The following is a 26,413-nucleotide window of genomic DNA, read 5'->3' as shown; positions in this document are numbered from 1 at the left end:
AATTATAACCATAACTATTATCCATATGTTGTAAAGCGCCTTATAGTAATTTTACAAATTATATAGGGCGCTATATAAATGTTGTATATTATTATTATTATTATATTATTATTCAGCGTTTAGGAGGAGATAGGTTTTAAAGAAAATGTTGACGACGGACGACGACGGACGCTGCGCCACTGCATAAGCTCCCTAAAGAACTTGAACTATGGTCCTTCGGACCAGGTGAGCTAATAAATGTTAACGCTGCCATATTTATAACGTCACAAATGAGTCAAGTCGCCCAACAAAACATGGTTAATTTCATCATTCCATCATTCTTTATAGCTGACCATTCCTTGACTAAAACAAGAGCTGTTGGAGAACATATCGGTGATTTATGTTGTAAGATAGCAAATATCAATAGACACATGTACAGTAAAAATCTTGATATAATGCATGCCTGCCTGCCACCTCGCTTACAGCCAACATATTTTTCATGTCCCTTTATCATGTTTTTCTTAAGAATTCCTTTATACGTTTCCCTCAATTAGTTGCCAAACCCCTTTATAATGCCAATATTTCTTTGAACACATGGTGGCAATATAACAAGGTTTTGTTGTCCCATAACATGTATATTTCAAAAGAAGAGATGACCAGCCAACGTTAAATAGTCAACAGCGTATTAATGTTGGTTACCAATCCAGCACTTCACATGCAAACGTGCCCAAATACTTAAACCAAGTTCAATAAATCAGGTGTTGCCCCTACAATATGAAAATATGGTTCAGCACGTTGCTTAAACTCCATATATGTGGAAAAGCTTACCATCTGCTATTAGAAAATCAAGTTCAAGAGGGGCATCAAAACTCAGCTCTTAACGTCTGCATTTTAGGGTCTCTGCAAAGATGTCATGTAGATACCACCCTTTATTTGTTTAATTATGTGCACATTGCTTCCTCTACAAGTGAATGTAAGCCTTTGTTTTGTTTCACAATTATAAATATTACTATTATCCAAATGTTGTAAAGCGCTTAAGAGTAATTTTATAAATTATATAGGGCGCTATATAAATGTACTTCAACCTTATAATAGCCAACAGCCTATTGGTTGTGCTGATCCAAACCTGCACAAAAAAACCTTGCCCAAAAACTTTAACCAAGTCCAATTAAGCTGGTTTTGGCCCTACCTTATGAAAATATGGTTCAGCACATTGCTTACACTCCATATAATGCATCAACCTTATAATAGTCAACAATGTATCGAGTTTGATGATACAACACTGGAATAAACTTGCCCCTAAACTTTAACCTCAGTGAAGTGAGACGCCGACGCGATTACATTAGCCCCTTGGACTACATTTCCACGGAAGCATTCTGCGTGGGATCGGACTCTATAATGATCAATGGGAGACAACTCCTCTACTGACTCGTCCAGACCTTTACCGACTTCGCGCTGACCCATTCAAGTTCACAGTTTATGGAGTTTGATCAATTTTGATGAGTTTGGTAATTTTTACGTATTACTTGCACATTTCTGCGGCCAGTGTTTTATTTGTTTTGCTCTTGTAAACACGCCTTTGCGATGTGACCCAGTTTACCACATCCCTACATTTTTAATTCTTGAAATAGAAATCTGACACATCTCTATTGGTCTTTGTACAAATGAAGAAACTGTTTTGTTATCTGACTTTTTGATAAGTAGTTTTTTCAACCAAGAGTTCGACTGCCTCTCGCGCAGGTTTCCATACTTACTGAGATCCATCACCAAGAGTAACAATAGCGTCCAACGCAGAATCGTCTGGTGATTTTAAAATTCTTGTGCTAAACAAATCAGACATTAAATTATATATAATTATAGACGAATCGAGAAGAGGTCTTGCATTGTGTTATGATTTTACTTCCACAAATACATGTACAAGTGTAGATTAACAGAAGCTACATTTTTGTAAATAGGTTTCCATTACAAGCTGGATGGTGGCTGTGTGTCTTTAACCAAAGACATCATTGGGACGTATATGTAGATCGGAACTTAATGTATTGGACTGGAGATTTCAATGCTAGCCATTATACGGTACAAGGCGTACTGTCCCCGATTATAAGAAACAACAACTACACGGGTATGTATCACAGATAAAAGGGGGATTTATTTCATAAAATAACAATTATTAAATAAAATAACGATGTACATAACATGGAATCACTCCCGTTACCTACATATTCATGAATGTAACAAAACAATGAAGCAGTAATGACGCTTCTTTAGTAGTCACAATGTGAATAATTAATTAATTTATTCAGAGACGTATATATATACTACAAGTCTCTGATTAATTCCAGTATCAAATGTTTGTAATGCAACAAACCCGATTATAAATACCGTCAAAAACTAGCGTCGGAGCCATGTCATTATGTTTATTTTAAGTAACAAGAAGTCCAATGGGCCTGCGTCGCTCACCTGGTACAAATCTCACACTTATAACCTTAAAAGTGATCTAAAATAAAGCTACAGGCAAAATATCAGTATTCATGATTATAAGTCATTTAAAAGAACCTGTTAAAAGATTTATAAACATTTCACCCTGCGACTTTGAACGTCAAAACAAAATTATAGCTTAATCTCAGGATGCAACTTGCAAAATATCACCACCCTATATATATATATATACTTTTGTTCATTGAAAAAAGGTCATTTAAATGTTTATACAAATTTAACTCCTGTAACCTTGAATATAATTCAAGGTCATTCATTTGAACAAACTTGGTAGCCCTTGATCCCGGCATGCTACTGACCAGATACCAACATGCTAGGCCTTATGGTTATTCAGAAGATTTTCACATATTTGACCCCAGTGACCTTGCATATGGGCGAAGGTCATTCATTTGAACAACTTGGTAGCCCTTCACCCAAGCATGCTAATGGCCAAATATCATCTCCCTGGGCATTTTGGTTATTCAGAAGAAGTTGTTTAAAGTTTTTAACATATTTGACCCCTGTGACCTAGGAAATGGGTGAATGTCATTCATTAGAACAAACTTGATAGCCCTTCATCCCAGCATGCTACTGGCCAAATATCGTCTCCCTTGGGATTTTGGTTATTCAGAAGAAGTTGCTTAAATATGTTTTTTTAGACAATTGACCCATGTGACCTTGAATATGAGTAAAGGTCATCCATTTAAACAAACTTAGTAGCCCTTCACTCCAGCATGCTACTAGGCAAATATCATCTCCCTGGGCATTTTGGTTATTCAGAAGAAGTTGTTTAAAGTTTTTAACATATTTGACCCTTGTGACCTAGGAAATGGGTGAATGTCATTCATTAGAACAAACTTGGTAGCCCTTCATCCCAGCATGCTACTGGCCAAATATCGTCTCCCTTGGGATTTTGGTTATTCAGAAGAAGTTGCGTAAAGATGTTTATTTTTAGACAATTGACCCATGTGACCTTGAAAATGAGTAAAGGTCATCCATTTGAACAACTTGGTACGTAGCCCTTCACCCCAGCATGCTACTAGCCAAATATCATCTCCCTGGGCATTTTGGTTATTCAGAAGAAGTTGTTTAAAGTTTTTAACATATTTGACCCCTGTGACCTTGAAAATGAGTGAAGTCATTCATTTGAACAAACTTGGTAGCCCTTCATCACAGCTTGCTTCCGGCCAAATATCATCACTCTAGGCCTTTTGGTTATTAAGAAGAAGTTGTTTAAAGTAAAATATTGATGCATAACGCCGGACAGACGCCGGACGATGGACACCGCATCACAGCATAAGCTCACTTGGACCTTCCGGCCAGGTGAGCTAATAATGCAAATATGAACAGATACGCTTGCATTTATCAGATACAGTGTACATTGATAATTCATTAAACATACAATGGCCGAGTTTAGTAACATTTATCAGGATGTAACGGTGCAGTAACATTTATAAGCAGCTTGATACGATAGTGTACAGGTATCTAAATTAGGATGTAACTTAATTAATTTTAACCTTTATCAGGAACAAGAACTGATAAGATACATCATGTAAATGTAACGACACAATAACATCTATTAAGAAATAATGGCATAATAATAGTAGCATTTACCAGGAAGTAACGACACAGTATTATTACCATTTAACCAGGAAGTAAAAGCACAGTTACAGTAACATTTACCAGGAAGTAAAGGCACAGTTATAGTAACATTTACCAGGAAGTAACGGCACAGTTATAGTAACATTTACCAGGAAGTAACGGCACAGTAATAGTAACATTTATCAGGAATTAATAGCACATTTACAGTAACATTTATCAGGAAGTAACAGCACAGTTATAGTAACATTTACCAGGGGTAAAGGCACAGTTATAGTAACATTTATCAGGAAGTAATAGCACATTTACAGTAACATTTACAAGGAAGTAATAGCACAGTATAGTAACATTTATCAGGAATTAATAACACATCATAAGTAATATTTACCAGGAATCAGATAGAGATATATTACGGTACATGTAATGGGTCAATACTATTAATAGTAACATTTATCAGGAGGTAACACAAGAGTTACAGTACCTATGTAAGGCATTCAATCATTCCATCAGATGAGTGGTGATAGGTAACTAGTAAATAATATAGTTTCTATATTTACAATATTTGGAATATTAGAAATCACATGTTGTGTAGTATTCTATGGCACTGAAATATATTGAGGTATATAAACAAAGCAATACTTAGTAAGTATAAAGTGCGGAGGACTTATTGGTGTTATTAGTATAATAAGTACTTACGACTATCTGACAGGATATAAAGTATGAAACCATGGAATTTTTTGACATATCATTCATTAGTGTCAGAGGAAGGGACCACAATCAACTTATAATATATTGTGTAATGATCAGTACAGGAAAACACAATGTTATGAGTGATCCTTAAAATAATGATTAAGAAAAACAACTGTAGTTTACCAGACAAGTCAAAAGTGAACCTTAAAACAATATTTTCAGTTCTGTTAACACAATTTTTTTTTCCTATTTCAGAACTGATTTGGCTGAATTCACTTCTTTTATCATTATTAATGCATGTATTATACTATTCCTGTTATAACAGTGACAATGGGCCTGATCTACCACGGCTATGTAACAGTAAGTAGAAAAAGAGGTATTCTGTAGTTTTACAGAAGAGGAACGGATTGACTTCTACAGTTTTATGATCACATTTGCTCCTTATGAGCTGTGGCACCATTAGTTTATTCGGTTGATATATTTCAAGGGACCCAAGTTTTGTGTTCAAAAGACAATTCCTTACCAGTTAAATGTGTCACTTTGTTATACAAAATAATGTAAGTATGTTTTCCCAATAAAGCTTTTTTTACTGTTTCATATGAATAATGTAAAAATAAATAAATAAAAGAATAAAACAATATAAAGAACACTGCTGGTAAAAACACACACACAAAAAATGAATTCAGTATCATTGAGCATTACCTGGTATTTCAAAAAAGCTAAAATTAAAATATAATGATAACATACCATCATCATCAACTAAACTGTAGAATAATATACATCAGTCCATGACCTAAACTATCACATACAAATACCATAACTTTATCACATAGAGCTAACTCATATAGTGCCTCAGTCTAGGCCTATAATGTCATCAAGAACTACTACATGTAGAGCCTCATTCTAGGCATATACTGTCATCAAGAACTACCATACGTAAAGCCTCAGTCTAGGCCTGTTCTGTCACCTAGAACTACCATACGTAAAGCCTCAGTCTAGGCCTGTTCTGTCACCTAGAACTACCATACGTAAAGGCTCAGTCTAGGCCTGTATTGTCACCTAGAACTACCATACGTAAAGGCTCAGTCTAGGCCTGTATTGTCACCTAGAACTACCATACGTAAAGGCTCAGTCTAGGCCTGTATTGTCACCTAGAACTACCATACGTAAAGGCTCAGTCTAGGCCTTTTCTGTCCCCTAGAACTACCATACGTAAAGCCTAAGTCTAGGCCTGTTCTGTCACCTAGAACTACCATACGTAAATCTCCGTCTAGGCCTGTACTGTCACCTAGACCTCCCATACGTAAAGCCTAAGTCTAGGCCTGTTCTGTCACCTAGAACTACCATACGTAAAGGCTCAGTCTAGGCCTTTTCTGTCCCCTAGAACTACCATACGTAAAGCCTAAGTCTAGGCCTGTACTGTCATCTAGAACTACCATATGTAAAGCCTCAGTCTACTGTACTGTCACCTAGACCTACCATTTGTACAGCCTCAGACTGGGCCTGTACTGTCACCTAGAACTACAGTGGACCATACGTAAAGCCTCAGTCTAGGCCTGTTCTGTCACCTAGAACTACCATACGTAAATCTCAGTCTTGGCCTGTACTGTCACCTAGAACTACAGTGTACCATAAGTAAAGCCTAAGTCTAGGACTGTACTGTCCCCTAGAACTACCATATGTAAAGCCTTAGTCTACTGTACTGTCACCTAGAACTACCATATGTAAAGCCTCAGTCTCGGCCTGTACTGGCACCTAGAACTACCATACGTAAGTCTCAGTCTAGACCTGTACTGTCACCTAGAACTACCATTTGTAAAGCCTCACTCTAGGCCTGTACTGTCACCTAGAACTCCCATATGTAAAGCCTCAGTCTAGGCTGTACTGTCGCCTAGAACTACCATACACACGTAAAGCCTCAGTCTAGGCCTATACTGTCATCTAGAACTACCATATGTAAAGCCTCAGTCTAGGCTGTACTGTCGGCTAGAACTACCATACACACGTAAAGCCTCAGTCTAGGCCTGTACTGTCACATAGAACTACCATACGTAAAGCCTCAGTCTAGTCCTGTACTGTCACCTAGAACTCCCATACGTAAAGCTTCAGTCTAGGCCTGTACTGTAACCTAGAACTACCATACCTAAAGCCTCAGTCTAGGCCTGGACTGTCACCTAGAACTACCATACGTAAAGGCTCAGTCTAGGCCTGTATTGTCACCTAGAACTACCATACGTAAAGGCTCAGTCTAGGCCTGTATTGTCACCTAGAACTACCATACGTAAACCTCAGTCTAGGCCTGTACTGTCACCTAGATCTACCATACACACGTAAAGCCTCAGTCTAGGCCTGTTCTGTCACCTAGAACTACCATACGTAAAGGCTCAGTCTAGGCCTGTATTGTCACCTAGAACTACCATACGTAAAGCTTCAGTCTAGGCCTGTACTGTCACCTAGAACTATCATACCTAAAGCCTCAGTCTAGGCCTGTACTGTCACCTAGAACTACCATACGTAAAGCCCCAGTCTAGGCTTGTTCTGTCACCTAGAACTACCATACCTAAAGCCCCAGTCTAGGCCTGTTCTGTCACCTAGAGCTACCATATGTAAAGCCTCAGTCTAGACCTGTATTTTCATCTAGAACTACCATACGTAAAGCCTCAGTCTAGGCCTGTACTGTCACCTAGAACTACCATACCTAAAGCCTCAGTTTAGGCCTGTACTGTCACCTAGAACTACCATACGTAAAGCCTCAGTCTAGGCCTGTACTGTCACCTAGAACTACCACATATAGAGCTTTTTTCTAGGCGTATACTGTCACCTAGAACTACCACATATAGAGCTTTTTTCTAGGCGTATACTGTCACCTAGAACTACCACATGTAGCACACCAGTCTCTTGTTATTTATTACTTCACAATCACATGTTGTAGCACAGCAATGAGAATTTCATAGAAATATCACAAATCACATAGTGGTCCAGCCTATATTGAACAAGAAAAAACAATTCGTATGATCAGCATCAAGTTAGCACTGTCTGTTTTCAGATTTTTTGAAGATGCTTTGAAATTTTCCATAGGTTAGGTTTCGTTGTTGTCTGAAAAGAACAGAAAATATAGCAAAAAAGTGAAAGGTTTCTTTAGAAGTACAACATTGGATAAAATATGTTATAGAATACTACTGCTGCTCTTAAATTGGTGGTTTCAACCATGCATTTTTTTAACCTTATTGTTTATTAAATGTAAGATTTTTTGTTTTTTGATGAGGTGTTTCTTGTTGGGCCTCAATGAGCTATAACTGGTTAGTTAAGATAGACTGAGTACAGGGATACATTTTTGACAATACATGTATATACTTAGCACATTATTTCACTTGTTGTCTTACATGTCCTGGCTGCAGTTTGTCCATCTCAAGGAGAGGCATGATTGAGGGCCGGCCGTGGGCACATTGGAACGGGAGGTCACACTGGGCCAGGGAGCTGAGGAGTTCCTCACACTCGTCCACAGACAGCTGGTCACCAAACTTTATAGCACCTGTAAAGTAACAAATCAAACATCACAAGAGTAGACAATCCATAGAAGGTGGATCAATATACTACTACTACTACTACTGTTCATCTCAGCAATCTAAACTAAAACAAGATGCAAAACGTTGACCACTTAAACTAGCTAGTGTTCTCCTTAAGTAGTCTGCTTAGGAGTTTTACCAATAGACTTTAATACAATATTCAAGTCATTCATTTTCCGAAAACTCCATTGCAAATTGAGTTTTAAATGTAAGACCAAGCTTTCATTCTATTCCAAAAGACAAGTCATTAACATATTATGTACTGTACGGTTAAAATGTATGGTTTAATATTTGATGCCGTTACCTTTTGCTTCGACACTTTTCAGGAAATCAAGATAACCTATGATTTTTACCTTTCCTGATGAAGTGTGATGACCACAACAGTCCGGTTCCTGAGGATTGATTAATGGACCTCCTCTGAATGATTGCTTCACATTGAAGGATACTAACAAATGTTGTGTAAATACTGTGTAATCTTGTTTACTGATGCTCTGGTATCGCTGTCAGTCCAAGAAACTTACAATCTATTCATTGATCTTTTGAACTGTGTTATCCACAGTAAAAGGTAATGTTCAAGATCCAAAGAGATTTTATCAGAAAGAGGTAGTCACCTTCTTCATACAAACAATCTCCTGTCTAGAGATGGTGGCTAGGAATCCATGCAATACCAATGACTTAGTTGACAAGCTATTTAAGCACGTGAACATATTACCTATGTAGTGTGATTACCTTGACAAGCTTGGGAACATATTACCTATGTAGTGTGATTACCTTAACCGGCTTGGGAACTCATTACCTATGTTGTGCGGTTACCTTAACAAGCTTGGGAACATATTACCTATGTAGTGCGATTACCTTAACAAGCTTGGGAACATATTACCTATGTAGTGTGATTACCTTAACCGGCTTGGGAACTCATTACCTATGTTGTGTGGTTACCTTAACAGGCTTGGGAACTCATTACCTATGTTGTGTGGTTACCTTAACAAGCTTGGGAACATATTACCTATGTAGTGTGATTACCTTGACAAGCTTGGGAACACATTATCTACAAAGTGTGATTACCTTGACAAACTAGGGAACATTACCTTGCAGTATAATTACCATGACAAGCTTGGGAACATATTAGGCAATGTAGTGTGATTACCCTGACAAGCTTGGGAACATATTACCTATGTAGTGTGATTACCCTGACAAGCTTTGGAACATATTACCTATGCAGTGTGATTACCCCGACAAGCTTGGGAACACATTACCTTGCAGTAAGATTACCACAACAATATTTAGAACTCATTACCTATGTTGTGTGGTTACCTTGAGAATCTTTGGAACACATTACCTATGTAATATGGTTACTTACCCTGACAGGCCTCGGAACACATTACCTATGTATTATGGTTACTTACCCTGACATGCCTGGGAACACATTACCTATGTATTATGGTTACTTACCCTGACACGCCTGGGAACACATTACCTATGTAATATGGTTACTTACCCTGACACGCCTGGGAACACATTATCTATGTATTATGGTTACTTACGCTGACACGCCTGGGAACACATTACCTATGTATTATGGTTACTTTCCCTGACACGCCTGGGAACACATTACCTATGTATTATGGTTACTTACCCTGACACACCTGGGAACACATTACCTATGTATTATGGTTACTTACCTTGACACACCTGGGAACACATTACCTATGTATTATGGTTACTTACCATGACACGCCTGGGAACACAATACTTTATGTATTGTAGCTGGTAATCGTCCAAGGACACCACTGGTGCCTATCAACAACTATAGGTAACAAAGGGAAAAGAAAAGTGTGAGCAAGAATGTAGTCACTACATCACAGAGCAATGTGAATTTAATCAGTGTATTCTGATATAAGAACTTTTGTAGAAATTACATAAGAAGTACAAAGAATATTGTTAGGAATCTTGTGTAATGTTTATGTTCTGAGTTATAACTGCTGGAAAGGTAAAACTTAGTCTTCCTGGAGCTACAACATGAGTTCCACTGGTGCATCTTATTATGTTCACAACAACAGCAATGAAGTTCCCTTATTCTCTCATTATAACTATTTGTCTATTACTAAAAGGTTGTATAACAAGAGCTGTAGGAGACAGCATAGCTTGTCTATTAAAATTATGTACACTTTTTTTGAAAAAAGTGGTAATAGTAACTGGGCCATTACAGGATGTCCCATCTTAGATAATAGATGAGGAAACTAGAACTACATTCTCGATGGCACACTCCTGCTTACCCCCCACCCCCCTTGATTACCATATGCAAAAAAAATTACAGTAAAATGTAGAACTCATGGTTATGTTTGATTTGATATTTACCCCTTTTTGCCCCACCCATCTGTCCCTTATAGGGGTCAGGGACTTTATTTGTACAATCTTGAATCCCCTTCCCCTAAAGATGCTCCCTCTTAAATTTGGTTGAAATTTGCCAAAAAGTCTAGGAGGAGATATCGTTTTAAGGCTAACTGTCAAATTTACCCCTTTTGGCCCTGCCCACTTGTCCCTGCAGAGTCAAATTCATTTATACAAACTTGAATCCCCTTCCCCTAAGGATGCTTCCTGCCAAATTTGGTTGAAATCTGCCCAGTAGTTTCAAAAGAACTAGAACATGCCCTAAAACTTTAACCTGTAGAACTTGCCCAAAAACTTGAACCAATACCAAATGACTTGTGTTTCGGACCAATAATGAGCAAATAGGGTCCAATTTGTTGCTAAGGAACCTCCAAGCAATTGCTGTAACCATATTGCAATGTAAAATCAATTAAAAGTTGAGTTAAACGCCAAAACACAGCTTGCTCAAAAACTTTAACCAACTGCTCGACTTGTGATATAAGTCACCAAGTAAATGTCTTACCTCTACATGTTCCTTTAACAGATTCTGAAATAAACAATCAGAAACTAATTGCTTCGTCATTTATACAGTAGGAAAATACCTTATATAATTGTACAATATATATTGCTGTGTTTAAATTAACTATGTTTATAGGAAGATAAATTTGACTAGAAAAGGTAAGGGATGACTTAATAACCAGTGTCTTAATTTATTCTGTCACAAATTGATGAGATCAACACCATTATTTTTTTTAATTGAGACATAACAAGTTGTGATAATGTATGGTAATGACACCCAGCAGGCAGCAACTGTGTTTTGTATATATATTGATCATTCTGTCCTGTTAACAGTAACATTTTATCAAGCCACTGATTACATCCAGGAAACATATAATGTTAATATCAAAAATCACATTTAATGTACCATCTTTAATTTCTAACCTACTTCTAACTTACCAGAACCACATTCCATGCAATGGAATCCCTCTTCCGCTTAACCTCATTAACTTCTTTCTGCATGATGCATGCTGGGATAGTGTGTACATAGATGGAGTCCCTTTCCTGCTTGTCTTCACTAAAGTCAACACCTGGTTCAAAGTTGTATGATGATGAATGGATCCAATATGTACCATAACTATATGACTAAGCATGCACGTATGTCATGCATGATGTATAATGTACAAAGCTCATTCCTTATTTTAGTGAAATCCATATATAAAACAGAATATTATCTTGATCAGCATCTTGCTCAAAGACTGAATTCAAATATTACAATAGCTACCATAAGATTTAGCACAAGATGATTTTTCTTCTTAAATAAAGCAAAAGTTTGTACAAAGCACATTTACAACCCACATCACTCCTCACCTATCCTGGAGAATTCCGCTTTGTACGACACCATCACTCGCACTTCATCCTGCTCTAGTGTCAAATGTTGGGCAGGTGTAACGATTGAGCGGCTAATCCTGTTGTCTCCCTCATAAGCCTCTATATCAACAAATACATTTAAATGAGTATAGATGAATAACTATCAGAAATTAAATAAGATATGTACAGCAGAGGGTAAATGAACATCTATTATTAACAAAAACAAGAGGCCCAAGAGGGCTTGTATCGCTCACCTGAATATTTAAGCAGTCATAGTAAAATATTCTCATTAGATATTATATTGCACTAAAAATATTTCTCTTGCAAACTTTGTTGGCTCCATCTGTTGAAACTACCAGCAAAATATTATTATAAGATTCTATGCTTTTTTATTCTTCTTCATAAGTTGCTAGACATATTTTTCCCTGTGACCTTGTAAGTAGCTATAGGTCAATGTCATTTTCCTTCTCAAATTGGTTTGCTCTATTCCAAAATGCTAACAGCCAAATCTTATGAATCCATTCCTTTTAGTTCTTGAGAACAAATCCTTTAAAATATTGTTGACCTCTGTGACCTCTAAAGTAGGTTGAGGTCATTTTCATTCGCAAACTTTGGTGAGCTCTATCCCAGGAAGTCAACAGCCAAATATTATAATTTTATGAATTTTAATTCTTCAGAAGTAGTTTGAACCGTTTGACATATTTGAATGATGTGACCTTGAAAGTAAGTCATGGTCATTTTCATTTGCAAACTTTGTTTGGCTCTTTCCCAGGAAATAACCAGCCAAATATTAAGGTTCTATACCTTTCAGTTCTTCAAGAGAAGTTGTTCTAAGCGTTAGACATATCTGCCTGATGTGACCTTAAAAGTAGGTCAAGGTAATTTTCATTTTCAAACTTTGTTGGGCTCTTTCCCAGAAAGCTGCAAGCCAAATATTTAGGTTCTATAACTTTCAGTTCTTCAGGAGAAGTCGTTTTAATCATTAGACATATCTGACTCCTGAGACCTTTAAAGTAGGTCAGTCATTTTCGTTTTCCAATTTTTGTCGGGCTCTATCCCAGGAAGCCACCAGTCAAATAAAAAGATTCTATACCGTTCAGTTCTTCAGAAGAAACCGTTTGAAGTGTTTGACACATTTGACCCCTGTGACCTTAAAAGTAGGTCAAGGTCATTTTCATTCTCAAACTTTGTTGGGCTCTTTCCCAGAAAGCTACAAGCCAAATATTTAGGTTCTATAACTTTCACTTCTTCAGAAGGAGTCGTTTAAATCATAAGACATATCTGACTCCCGAGACCTTGAAAGTAGGTCAAACTAATTTTCATTCTCAAACTTTGTTGGGCTCTATCCCAGGAAGCCACCAGTCAAATACAAAGAGTCTATACCTTTTAGTTCTTCAGAAGTCGATTAAAGTTTTTGACATATTTGACCCCTGTGACCTTGAAAGTAGGTCAAGGTCATTTTAATTCTCAAACTTTGTTGGGCTTCGTCCCAGGAAGCCACCAGCCAAATATAAAGATTCAATACCTTTGAAATTTTTGAAATTTTTGACCCCTGTGACCTTGACATTAAGTAGGTCAAGGCCATTTTTATTCACAAACTTTGTTTGGCTTATTCCATGGAAGCTACGTACCAATTGTCATGTCTCTAAACCTTCGGTACTTCAGAAGAAGTTGTTTGAAGGTTTTTTCATATAAGACCCCTGTGACCTTGATAGTAGGTCAAATTCTGTTTTTTTTTCGAAAACTTTGTCGGGCTCCATATAAGGAAGCTACCAGCCAAATATCATGACTCTATGCCTTCTGGTTCTTCAGAAGAAGTCGTTTAAAGGAAAGTTGACGGACGCCGGACAGACGCCGGACGGACGCTGCGCCATGGCATAAGCTCAGCTGCCCTTGGGGCAGGTGAGCTGAAAAAAGCTCACACCACAAGTTAAGATCACCAGCAAGCATTCAGAGATATTCTAAACCAAGACACCCCCACATAAGCTTCACTGCAGACCAAACATAGCCATTTAAGTCCTTTTCATTAGTGGCCATGGCAACCCTCTATCAGAAGGTATTTGTATATAGCTGAAGTGTTATACGTTTCATTTAATGAATTCTCCTATCAAAACTATTGCATATGAGTTGTGATATTTCATTGGAAATGAAGAACAACAATTATTCAATATACAAATACTATGAATGGAAATATGATTTTTTTAATAACAGTTCAATAGTAAAAATTTCATCCTATGTCATAGAGTAATGTTATCTACTGTCTTGTGTGCACGGACATGTACCTGATTGAGGCACTTTGTACTTCCCTGATAGAAGGTGATCGAGTGATGAAAACAGACAAATATGGGCGTGATCAACTTCCTGTTAACCAGGTGTCTGTGATTGAAGTACTGTTTTGTGAAGATTTCATGATATATCCCAGTTCTACATTTGAAGATTTCACATATTGTTTACCTTTGGTAAGTCTTTCTAGGCGAACACGCTCATGAGCAGCATGCTGGTCAAAAAGCAACATCAGATTTGGATCTGAAAGACATTAATTATATCTATATATAGGTAGGGCTGATATACATGCCATCAATTGTTCCTAATGAGAGATAAATCTGAGATGTTGCACAGATCTTTAAAGTACAGGGATATATTTTCTTTCCAAAATTACACCACATAAAGATTAAAAATGAACTGCACAAAAACACACCACACAAAGAAACAGGTAAAATAGCTCTAAGTCACTGAGTAAATTGAGGATATGTTTGAAAGGAATAGCAGAATGCATTCATAGATACCCCCTCTGATAAAATAAAATCTAAACTAGATACAGTAATACTAATTAGAATTATCTAAGGGACATAACTCTTCAATAAATTAGTTCTACTGTGTTACTGTCTTTCTTTGCTGAAAAAATAATGATGAAACATATTTCGACAGATGAGCTGTAAACATTCAATTACAAACAAATGTACACACAACGGATAAAAAAGTCACAGAACAACCACTCGACTATACAGAAGGTTGTGTTTGTGTCTAATTCAACTGAAAAACCCTCTGTGGACTATCCCATACCGAAATAAGTTACAAATAGGTATAACTTTTTTGTACCTTTTCAGTAACTTTTTTGTACTCCTGATAAAAGGTACAAAAAAGTTATAACTTTTCGATACCTTAATTTAAACTTAAACTNTTTTCAGTATCTCAGAAAAGCATAACTTTTTTGTACCTTTTTAGTAACTAAATAAAGTTATAACTTTATGATACCTTTTTCACTAGTGCTTTAGTGGCTAAATGTAACTTTTGTGTACCTTTTGTTTGCAAATAAAGTAATGATTGAACTGAACAAAGTGTTTGAGTGTAACTTTTTAATACCTTTTTGTAACTTTTTAGTACTAGATTGAAACTCTCTTCTCACAAGGTTCCAATCTAGCATCAAAAGTTATAACTTTTTTGTACCTAAATAGAAGTAACTTTTTTGTAACTTTTTTCGGTATGGGTAGTGTTTGTCTCTATTAGCTGTGAACAGTTTGTCTCAGGTGACCTAAAAACCTGCTGTGGACTAGTGTTTGTCTCTATTAGCTGTGTACGGTTTGTCTCAGGTGACCTAAAAAAACTCCGTGGACTAGTGTTTGTCCCTATTAGCTGTGTACAGTTTGTCTCAGGTGACCTAAAAAACCTCTGTGGACTAGTGTTTGTCTCTATTAGCTGTGTACAGTTTACCTGCTGCCATGTTGTTTGTCCTGGAACTGGTCATACAGGCGATGAACTTGTTGTCTACCTGTCCCACCACCTACAGCACATATTATAGCCATTTATATTGTCTACTATGAAAACTACAAGCTACATATACAGGTATTCAAACCTAAATCTTTTGAGCAACATTTTAAAGGTAACTGAAGTGGGACGGTAAGTGTCAAATTATTATAAATAACATGAAAACATTGCATAAAGCTTATGTGAACTTTGATTTATATTTTGCCAATGTAAGAATTAAAGTTTCTATGATTTAAATTTGTCACTAGAATCCAAAGCATTATCAAGTTTGTTTGTAACTTAAGGTATAACACATTATATATGGTACACATACATAGTTATTAATAGTATTGTGATTTCAGTCTTACTTAAATTGATGTGATTTTCCCCCAGCAAGCTACAGACCAAACGTTATAATTCTATACAGTATTGGGCTTCAAAATAGGTCTTGTAACACTTTTGACCACCTTGACCGTTATACAGTGACTGAAGTTACAAAAATCTGGTTTAAATGCTGTATTCTCACCTTTACATCCTGTAGCATGTCCTTGGTGAACTTGTGAGAGTGAAGGACACTATTAACCCTGGCTGTACCTCGCGACCTCCCACTGACCTCCACAGCTGTGGCTATCGCCTGAACCAACAACAATGGTCACATGTTTTGAATTAATCAGTAGAAAGTGATTTCATATCCCCTTACAGAAATTGATCACGGCTATAGTTTTGGAAGTGATGCTGTAATTGTAACAGTGAGAAACACAAAATTACACCTGTTTTTGTTAAGTGAACAAAAAGGTCGTTCTCCATATTACACACATTCCGGGTTATGTGAACAAAGTGTTGTCTACCTTAAATACCTGACAGTGTTCAATTAAACAAAAACAATTTTGAAATATCTTCAAATGGTGCTAATGCCAATTTGCATTCGTGATGTAAAAACACTTTTCATTGGTCAATAACCATGGATTAGAAATGATAGAAACGCACAGCTTGTTGTGAAATGAAGACATAAATGCATCACGTGACAAATGTTAGCATGAGCAAAATTACAGCATAAATATCAGGTGACTAGATTATAATTAGCTGGGTCATCATGCTTATCACAGGTGTATCGACACAGTGGTAGACACGAAAATGTCTTTTATTACATTTTACTTGGTAGAAAAGATATAATCAACATATGTCGGTATATTAGGATGGAATATGTCACTCAGGATTCGAAAATGCAAGCAGCCCTTATTAAAAAAAAAATCCAACATTTTCTCACCCTCATTTAATATCCACAATAATACATGCACATATGCTGATTATTTCTTAAATAATTAATATGCAATGCTTAGGTCATTTTGAAATGGAAAGTTTACCTATATACATTATGTTGACAATTAACATGCATAAGTTAAATTACTGGTTACATTACTAGTAAATAAAATCAAAACTTTCTGTGACCAATAACAAATGTTATAATACATAAGATTTTTAGTACCCAACCATGGGGTTGTCTCCCCTACAGAAAGATTCTGGCAGTGTGAACATGGGGTTGTCTCCCCTACAGAAATATCTCTAGCCATGTGAACCAGGATTACGCCTTACCATCCATACAGACATACCTGTTCTGGTCTTGAGAACACAGGGTTGTCCCAGTCCTCAAGTAGATCCTCCACACATCTTGTATTCATTACATCTGCCAAAGAAATTCAATAAATATGTTAATATTAAACTAGAACACTAAAGGTCGTCGGGGGCTTTGCCTAACCCAATTGTACCTCCATGGTCATTTTTCAGTTACAGTGACCAGTTACTGTGACCAGTTACAGTGACCAGTTACTGTGTCAAAGTTTTAGAAATGCCTCGGAAGTACTTCTTTATCATGAGGACAAGACTATCAAAGTCTGCACTTCAAAATCTGCGAAATACATCAAAAATCACAATAGACAGCATGGCTGACACTGGTTATTAACCTTGTTTGTAAAGGGATATAACCCAGTATTTAGCCCAGAGTTGCTATCTGTTACCTGTGAGGTCAGAGAGTCAACCTTTGCAATCTGAAACCTGAATAATGAATGGAATAAATAAGTATGAATAAGGAGTTTTAAATAAAAAAAAATATATAACTCAGATTACAAAAATCTTCACCATATCTTATAGCAATTGTATGTAAAATCTATTTCATTTTAAGTTAGGAATCAATTGAGAAGTAGACATTAGGGTGGAGGCGCAGTAGTCTAGTGGTAGGACTCGTGACCAAAGGATTGCGAGTTCGAGTCGCGTCACAGCACTGTGTTGTATCTTTCAGCAAGATACTTTACTCCACTTGTTCCAGTCTACTCAGCTGTAAATGAGTATGTGGTTGGGCAGTGCTAAAATTGTTGAATGCTAGCTGTTGTTGCCGAAATGGCAGCACCAGCTGTATGCTCCCCAGGGAGTTGAGAAAGATATTGGCTGGTTGCACCTATAACCACGGATAATAATTTGTGAACCGCTTTGAGACGACCTACGAACTAAGTTGTGATAAAGCGGTTTATAATAACCTCAAATTATTATTATCATTATTATATCAAGAATATGATCCATTCCACAAATAAAAGACATGAATAACCTGTTGTCTGGCTGTCTTCTTTCCTTTCAGAACTACATCTTGTACCTGCCCACTTGACAGACAACAGGTCCTCCTCCTCTTTGTCCAAGGTTTCTAAATGGTCAGACATGATGTGGAGCAGGGTATTATGGGACTGAGGTGAAAGGTCACCTAACATAGCATTCTTCCCTGAAGGTGTTGTTAAACTAGGGCTAGTCGTCTTCTCTAGAAAACATCAAATATATCAGATATATCAGTTAACTGAAAAATTCCAAGATTTATAGCATCATGATGTATGTATAAAATATGGGACATTTGTATGAAGTAGATGGCTGTGGTTTAGTTTCAGCTGAGAAACAAATTAATGTAAATTGTACTCCAAAGAGCTACAGTAACATGTGGAGCCAAAAGGATGGGGAGGTAGTTATCCTTATATTTTGCAACATTTGTTTCCTTCGTTCATAAAACATAACCTTTCTAACAATGGGAAGCGTTTAAAATTTTCACAATTTATTTCCTCTCTCTGATCATAAAATAAAGATATATATCATTTGAAATAAAAGGGACTAAAAACTTGAATAGTTTGATGTTATTCATCAGAACACAATACCTTTCCTGACTAGCCCACATCACTTTACAAAGCAAAATATGTACTTTTGATGTTTTTTCCCTTTATCTTTGCTCTGGTAAATTTTTTAAATATGACTTTAAAAAAAGATTCGCTTGAAAAGAGAATCTTCAAAGGGCATGGAGCCTCTTTTGTTCAGAAAACCCCATATAGCTGACCAGTGTAAAATGACTTGCTATCTAGAGGAGGTGGTACAGCTAGCTGACCAGTGTAGAATGACTTACTATCTAGAGGAGGTGGGACAGCTACCTGACCAGTGTATAATGACTTACTATCTGGAGGAGGTACTGTGGTACAGCTAGCTGACCAGTGTAAAATGACTTACTATCTAGAGGAGGCAGCACAGCTAGCCGACCAGTGTATAATGGCTTACTATCTAGAGGAGGTGGTACAGTTAGCTGACCAGTGTATAATGACTTACGATCTAGAGGAGGTGGTACAGCTATCTGACCAGCGTATAATGACTTACTATCTAGAGGAGTCAGTCCACCTAGCCGACCAGTGTATAATGCCTTACTATCTAGAGGAGGTCGTTCAGCTAGCTGACCAGTGTATAATGACTTCCTGTCTAGAGGAGGTGGTACAGCTAGCTAACCAGTGTATAATGACTTACTATCTGGAGGAGGTGGTACAGCTATCTGACCAGTGGATAATGACTTACTATCTAGAGGAGGTAGTACAGCTAGCCGACCAGTGTATAGTGACTTACTATCTAGAGGAGGTGGTATAGCTAGCCGCCCAGTGTATAATGACTTACTATCTACAGGAGGTGGTACAGCTAGCTGACCAGGGTATAATGACTTACTATCTAGAGGACGCAGTACAGCTAGCCGACCAGTGTACAATGACTTACTATCTAGAGGAGGTGGGACAGCTACCTGACCAGTGTATAATGACTTACTAGCGAGAGGAGGCAGTACAGCTAGCCGACCAATGTATAATGACTTACTATCTAGAGGGGGCAGTACAGCTAGCCGACCAGTGTATAGTGACTTACTATCTAGAGGAGGTGGTATAGCTAGCCGCCCAGTGTATAATGACTTACTATCTAGAGGCGGTAGTACAGCTAGCTGACCAGGGTATAATGACTTACTATCTAGAGGAGGCGGTACAGCTAGCCGACCAGTGTATAACGACTTACTATCTAGAGGAGGTGGTATAGCTAGCCGCCCAGTGTATAATGACTTACTATCTAGAGGGGGCAGTACAGCTAGCCGACCAGTGTACAATGACTTACTATCTAGAGGAGGTGGGACAGCTACCTGACCAGTGTATAATGACTTACTACCTAGAGGAGGCAGTACAGCTAGCCGATCAGTGTATAATGACTTACTATCTAGAGGCGGTACTACAGCTAGCTGACCAGTGTATAATTACTTACTATCTAGAGGAGGTGGTACAGCTAGCTGACCAGTGTATATTGACTTACTATCTAGAGGAGGTGGTTCCCAGCTACCATCCCGAGGCCGGGTGTGGCCTGTCAGACAGTTCACATACAACTTCTCACCTACACAAATCACAAGTTACAGATACATTAATTTATGAATTTCATATATATATCTATACCTGTACACTAACTTAGAAAGAAACAAAAATGCTATTCTGCTATGAGCATTAAATACAGGGATCATACTTGTATTCTCTAAATATATTGAAACTAACTTGAAGGCAAGGCCTATCACATAGAANAGCAATAGGTCACTTGAGCTAAAGCTCAGGTGACCTAATAAAAAGCATTGTACTGAAGGTTTTCTTCACGACTGATGCAATGCGTAAAAAAAGGTTGGCGCATGAAATATAAATGCAGTTTTTCTTGAAATACAGGAAAATACTTTAGAAAGGTTGTACTTTGCTTGCATTACCCATCAGTTACATAAATTGGTATATTTAAACTGATTATAAAAAGTAGAATTTATTTTTTTCGGTTTAACTCATGGCCTCACCTACCTGTTTTGGGATCTTCTATTTCCATCCATGGTTGCTCACGATTAGAATGGTTGTCTGCTGTAGTGGCGGTCTTGTTGGTGCACACATCCTCTGACTGCTGACCATGAGACTGGACACTTTTTACGACTGCCACTAAATCATCATCATCATCTGACCACTGATGAGTAGGGGTGTCAGTCGACCTATCAGGCTTTGCTGAGATATCTGTTTTGTTCACTTGACTTATATCACAAATATCTAAAAAGTTCTTTGGTAATTTACCTTTCCTGTTGGACTCTCTAAACACTTTTAGTTGCTTTGAACTAAGTCCCTCAACATTGAACTGCTCTTCTGATCTGTCAGAAGAGCTGTATCCAAAATGCTCATCGCTTGTATTTTCAGGGACGCTATTACTTTGATCAGCTATGTTGCCCACAAACTGAGAAGAATATGAAATCCTTTTGTTGGCATCTTGAATTCTATCAGGGCAATTTTGAAATGACTCTGTCCCTGAATAACTCACCTGACAGTTACCATCGTCTAGTTTATTGCACATACCCTCTGTAATAGAATTAAACATAGTTGTCTCCCCTTCATAATGTGTTCCCTTGCGAGGTTTGTCAGCGACAACAGCTGTTTGTGTCGAGGCACAAGAACTCTCCTGCATTGCGATGGACTCACACTGGACACACCTTGCCTTTTCATGTGACAATGAAAAACGATTTACACCTGAGACGTTGGTCAGATCAATATGGCTGTGGCTTTGTTGTCCACAGTCCAAGTTTTCAATACGCTCCATGCTTTCATTGCAAGACAGTGAATCTAAATTTGTTTTGTGAGTAAAGTTCTTTACAGTAAATTCACTAGACACTTCATCAAAATCGCTTTCTTCCAAACGTGTGCCCTTCTCTCCCCCATTTCCTTCTGAACCTGAACCCTTCTCTCCATCATTTCCTACAGAATCTGTACCTTTATCACTGTCAATCTGCTGGCAATGATCATGACCCTGTGTTAAAATGCTTGGGTCTACAGAAATCTGAGACACAGAAGATTCAAAGTCTGTCCTGAACCGAGCTTGAGTTTTGAATAAATCATTGGTAAGTTGAGTGGGAAAGGAGTCTTCAGACAAGTTACTCAGACTCTGAGACCTTATAGTAGAGATATCTAAAGATAAGCTACTGTCCTGAGCCACATCCCTTACAGAAGATTCGGACTGTTCTGAACTCTCCACAGTGGTGAACCTGTTGTAAGGTAACCTACAGCTCTTTGACCTCTTCTTTTTCTTTACATAGCTCATGTCTTCTTCATACAATTCAGCTATAGAGGAAGAGTAGGAGTCTAGATATTCTGCCAGGGTTTCACTACCTTGGGTTGTGGAGATTACTGTGCTATTGACGTTAGAGTCATTACAGAGGCGTTTATTGCCGCTTGGATTACTGGTATCACTATTTAATTTCACGTTCATATCATCATCCATCATAACAGGGGAAAACCCTTCAGACACGGCTGGTGATATTACACGCTCTTCTGTGAAAGCAGGTACTGGTACAAATCCTTGTGATTCCTGTAGTGATTCCATAAGCACCTGTTTATCGATCACAGCTGATAAATCAGATATAGGAACAAAGCCTTGAGACTGAGTGGTATCTGATCCCTGTGTAGCCAGGCCTTTACTGCTGGGACAAGTTTCTAGACTGGACAAGCCGGGAACAAAACCCTCTGAGGTCTGTGTGGTAAGTTCACTGTAACCCTCACCATCCCTGTGTGACAGGGAAGTGTTAATGTTGTATATTTGCCCCTCCTGCTGCAGTGTTGACTGGATGTCATGGCCCTGGTAATCCCGAGGTACCACTGGGTCAGGAAAAGTTTGATTCTGCTGACAACGCAAAGAGTTATCAGAAGTCTGGGAACTTTGCTGAGTATTTCTGTGATAAGATTTCTCCTTACTTACAGGTGTCGGAGCATAATCAAATTCTTCATAACACAATAGATCTGTGTTAGAATCCTCAGTATGGACATCCCCTTGGTCTATGTCCAGCTTATCGATAGATTTTGGGGTCCCTTCAAACAACACTATGTCTTGCACAATGTCTGCCTCTGACTCAGAAGAAATACTTGGAAAGTGTGCCCCTTCATCATTAATGCAGAAGCTAGCTTGTGTGTTCGAACCTATATCACTCATGTCTTCTGTACCGCCATGAAAAGTAACCATCTCTGTCTTTTTGTCAAATAATATTTGGCTGTGGTCCACTGTTGAATTGGTTTTTAGTGGCTTAAATCCTTGGTTAGATTTCATCTGTTTGTTTTCAAGTGTTCCAAATTCTGTATAACATCCCAATTTGAATGTATCACTTCTAAAATCATTAGAATTACTGGTATCCACCATAGTAACGTTTTTTTTAGAGGGTTTATGATTCTGAAATACATCATCATATGTCTGCACAAAAGATGCAGTTGTTAGAAACTTCTTTGGAGCAGTTGGAGAGTCAACCATTTTTCTTGTAGAATCTGATGAATTATTGATGTTACTATCTCCACCTTTCAAGCTCCTACTGTTAGGAGCTCTATCAGAAAACAAAACTGAATAAGAAGTTTCAAACGAATCACATCCATTTCCTGATTTATTTTCCTTTGAAGTAACCATCTCCTGTTGACATTCTGATACAGAAACTGATCTAGTACAATATGTTTCAGACCTGGTATCTTCAGGTGAGGATACAGGAAATTCTTCTTCCATTTGAATTCCAAAAACTTGGCCTGTGACATCATTTGATTTCTGCCGTCGTGACCTTGTCAACCGGGCCAGCTTGGCTGCCACGGAAGACTCCTCAAGCTCTGAGATCCTTTTTTGAGGATGGCTGAGTTTGAATACATGTCCTTCTTGCGATAAAGTTCCCCCACGCCTTATTTCATCTGCTCCATTTCTGTTTGATGAGGAAGAACTAAATTCCTCATTATTTTGTTCTGTCAGTTTTCTATGAGAGAGAACTTCAGTTGTTTTACTTGCATCAAAGGTGTCACTTAGGGACAATTCTGAAGTTTTGGTCGAGTCAATCTTTTGGCTATGCTGTCTTATCTCAGACTGGTACCGATAATCTGACCTTTTAACTTCATTGTCAGATGTTTTGTCACAGTGCAGTTTTTTCTTCATGGATTTGAAACAAGAAATCTTCTCAGGATTTGAACTTTTGCCTCTCACCTTCTCATTGCTAGAGCTGTGACGTTTTCTGATGAGAGAAAGTGTAGAACCACCGTTACAACCTAAATGTGGTGTTTCAAGTCTAATTATTGTACGCTGTTTCTCAACTGCGTTTGTGAATTCTTTCCCTTTTCTCCTAAAATTCCATTCAAATTTGGGAACAGGATCTTCACTTTCATAATCCTCATCTTCATCAAATTTGTCATTTACTTCATGATCTCTGTCATCACTGTCGGACCCCTTTCTGTCCCATTGCGTTTCTCTGCCTTTGACATTGGAGCTGTTTGTAGAAGATAAGACTGTGTGGTCTGTTATAGATTCAGTGGCATCATCACTACTACTCACATTTTGTGATGTACTCTTCATCGCTTCCTCAACTCCACATTCCAGATTTTTATCACTTTCTTTATTTTGAACAAGTTTGTTGTCGTAAATCTTTTCTAAACTTTCTATGTCAGTCGCTTTTTCTTGATCCTCTGTGGCATCTAATCCCTTATACGTCTCGATTACATTCTCATCTTCACAAACCTCAGTTTGGTCACTGACATTTTTAGCTTGTCGCTTGACCAGCTTTGAAGTAAGGAAGTTTCTGTTGCTGCTTGTACTTATCTGTTCTGTAACAGGTTTAGTAGAGTCCCCAGAGGTTGAAGTCTGCTCTCCGTCAGAGGAAATCTCTGCAGAGTCACCCGACTTGTTGTTCTCACTTGAAGTTGCTCTCTCCTCTGCCATCATATCCTGGATTCCTAGTAAAAGGCATTCCCTTTTTAAGAATTCAGATACAACTCCTCCAATACAGGTACAGAGTGTGTCCCAGTCCTTGAACTCCACTAGTGTTTTTGCAGGGTCAAAGGTTACATCATACTCTGTATATGGACATGAAACGTTCACCACAAACACTCCAAACTTCTCTGAATATTTTGTTGGACTTGAAGTTACAGACAGCACACTTTCTTGTTGTTTACCTTCTCCCTGTCTGTCACCTACACCCTTCTTCCTCAGTATCAGTGACTTACCAAGTATACAGTTGATGACCTTGTGAATTTTGGTCTTCAGCACTAAACGTTTATTTATGTACACAAACTGTAAGTCCTTCTTTGAAAAGCCTTCCTTTCCTATGTATCCTTCCACACTAAAGCAGCCAGATTGTCCTTGAACAGGCGACAATGTCTTGGACCTTCCTATACCAAATAGAGAGGTGAACACATTCAACACACCATTGGTTTTATGTGTCTGAAGTACAAGGTTTCCTGTGATATCGTTTCTTAGGGAAAATGAAATTGCAGGCCTCATCAGTGCTATACCCTCAAGTCTTTTTCTCACTCTCTCAAACTCCAGCACTGGATTCATGGCTTTCTTCCTTACAGGCATGTTGTAAAATACATCATGCACCGTGACTGTTGTGCCGGCGCTTGGTCTTGGCACGCTTGACGGCATCACCTTCGTTGGTGTTGCTTTGTTGAAGATCTTACAAAACGTCTGTGTTAAATGTTTTGTACGTGATGTTATCTCTAATACTGAGCTAGCATCCCTCAGACTGGCAATAGCCTCTCCCCGGTACCCGTAGTGGCAGAGCTGATTGAGGTCATCCATTGTGTGGCACTTACTAGTGTGGTACCTGTAACAGAAAAGTATACAAAATCATACAGGTCAGCAGTCAATCGGTTCTTCCTGGCAGGAGATGAGTACTACCTATTATTACAATAAATTTTTGAAGGTGTACGTAGTTATTATATCTTTGTAAAACTAAACATACTAGCACAGAAATACTTCCCAAACATGAGTGAAACAAAAATGTTAGACAAAATCATGTTATTCTATTAATAAAATCAGGTTACCTCACCTTGGTACGTTAACTGATCATGATGCTGAAATATTTGAAATACTTCAGTTTCAATTTAGATTTCATTTGATAAGATATTTACAAGCAAAAAAATTAGTGATATTGTAACAAATAAGCCTGGAATATACATGTATTATGTTTGTTATCCTATTGTTAACGTTCCTATATGTACCTTAATTCAAATGACCTATATAATTTATAAAAGATTTCATTTTTTATATAATCCAGTTTGACTGAAATGTTATGTAGATATAATTAATGTTCAAAGCACATGAACATGCAATGTCTAAACGAAGAAACTAAACATAAAGTTTAACTAAAGTAAGTGAAGTGAAAAATATAGGCCAGAGTGCAGGGCTAGAAATTAATTTTCAAAACCACTAGTCATTGGAACTAGTAGTTTCTGATTTACTATTGAATGTGCAAATTCCCCCCCCCCCCCCCCCCCCCCCAC

At 37.8% G+C, this 26,413-nt stretch overlaps 1 protein-coding gene across 3 annotated transcripts in view; it reads right to left on the bottom strand.

Annotated features, from left to right (window-relative positions):
* Positions 1–6,891: 6,891 nt before the first annotated feature.
* The window catches only part of LOC110450333, a 21,099-nt gene continuing 1,577 nt past the window's right edge, over positions 6,892–26,413 (bottom strand). The window contains exons 3-16 of one of the 3 annotated variants that reach the window (XR_002462966.1): positions 20,942–25,734; positions 20,424–20,501; positions 18,388–18,591; positions 17,399–17,472; positions 16,315–16,422; positions 15,756–15,825; positions 14,499–14,570; positions 12,045–12,164; positions 11,634–11,764; positions 11,200–11,223; positions 10,035–10,113; positions 8,124–8,272; positions 7,332–7,836; positions 6,892–7,051 (exon numbers count right to left, since the gene is read on the bottom strand). Coding sequence is in view for 1 of the 3 variants with exons in the window: in XM_021497805.1 (XP_021353480.1) it covers positions 7,783–7,836; positions 8,124–8,272; positions 10,035–10,113; positions 11,200–11,223; positions 11,634–11,764; positions 12,045–12,164; positions 14,499–14,570; positions 15,756–15,825; positions 16,315–16,422; positions 17,399–17,472; positions 18,388–18,591; positions 20,424–20,501; positions 20,942–25,734 (5,956 nt within the window). In the remaining 2 variants the exon portion in view is untranslated. Of the gene's footprint in view, positions 7,837–8,123; positions 8,273–10,034; positions 10,114–11,199; positions 11,224–11,633; positions 11,765–12,044; positions 12,165–14,498; positions 14,571–15,755; positions 15,826–16,314; positions 16,423–17,398; positions 17,473–18,387; positions 18,592–20,423; positions 20,502–20,941; positions 25,735–26,413 lie in introns of all 3 variants that reach the window. The other 2 variants (XR_002462965.1, XM_021497805.1) reach the window with 2 other exon arrangements.

The sequence above is a fragment of the Mizuhopecten yessoensis genome, unplaced genomic scaffold (genome assembly GCF_002113885.1).
Source record: "Mizuhopecten yessoensis strain PY_sf001 unplaced genomic scaffold, ASM211388v2 scaffold5181, whole genome shotgun sequence".
NCBI classification, from domain to species: Eukaryota; Metazoa; Mollusca; class Bivalvia; order Pectinida; family Pectinidae; genus Mizuhopecten; species Mizuhopecten yessoensis.
This window is presented reverse-complemented; position numbering and strand designations above follow the sequence as displayed.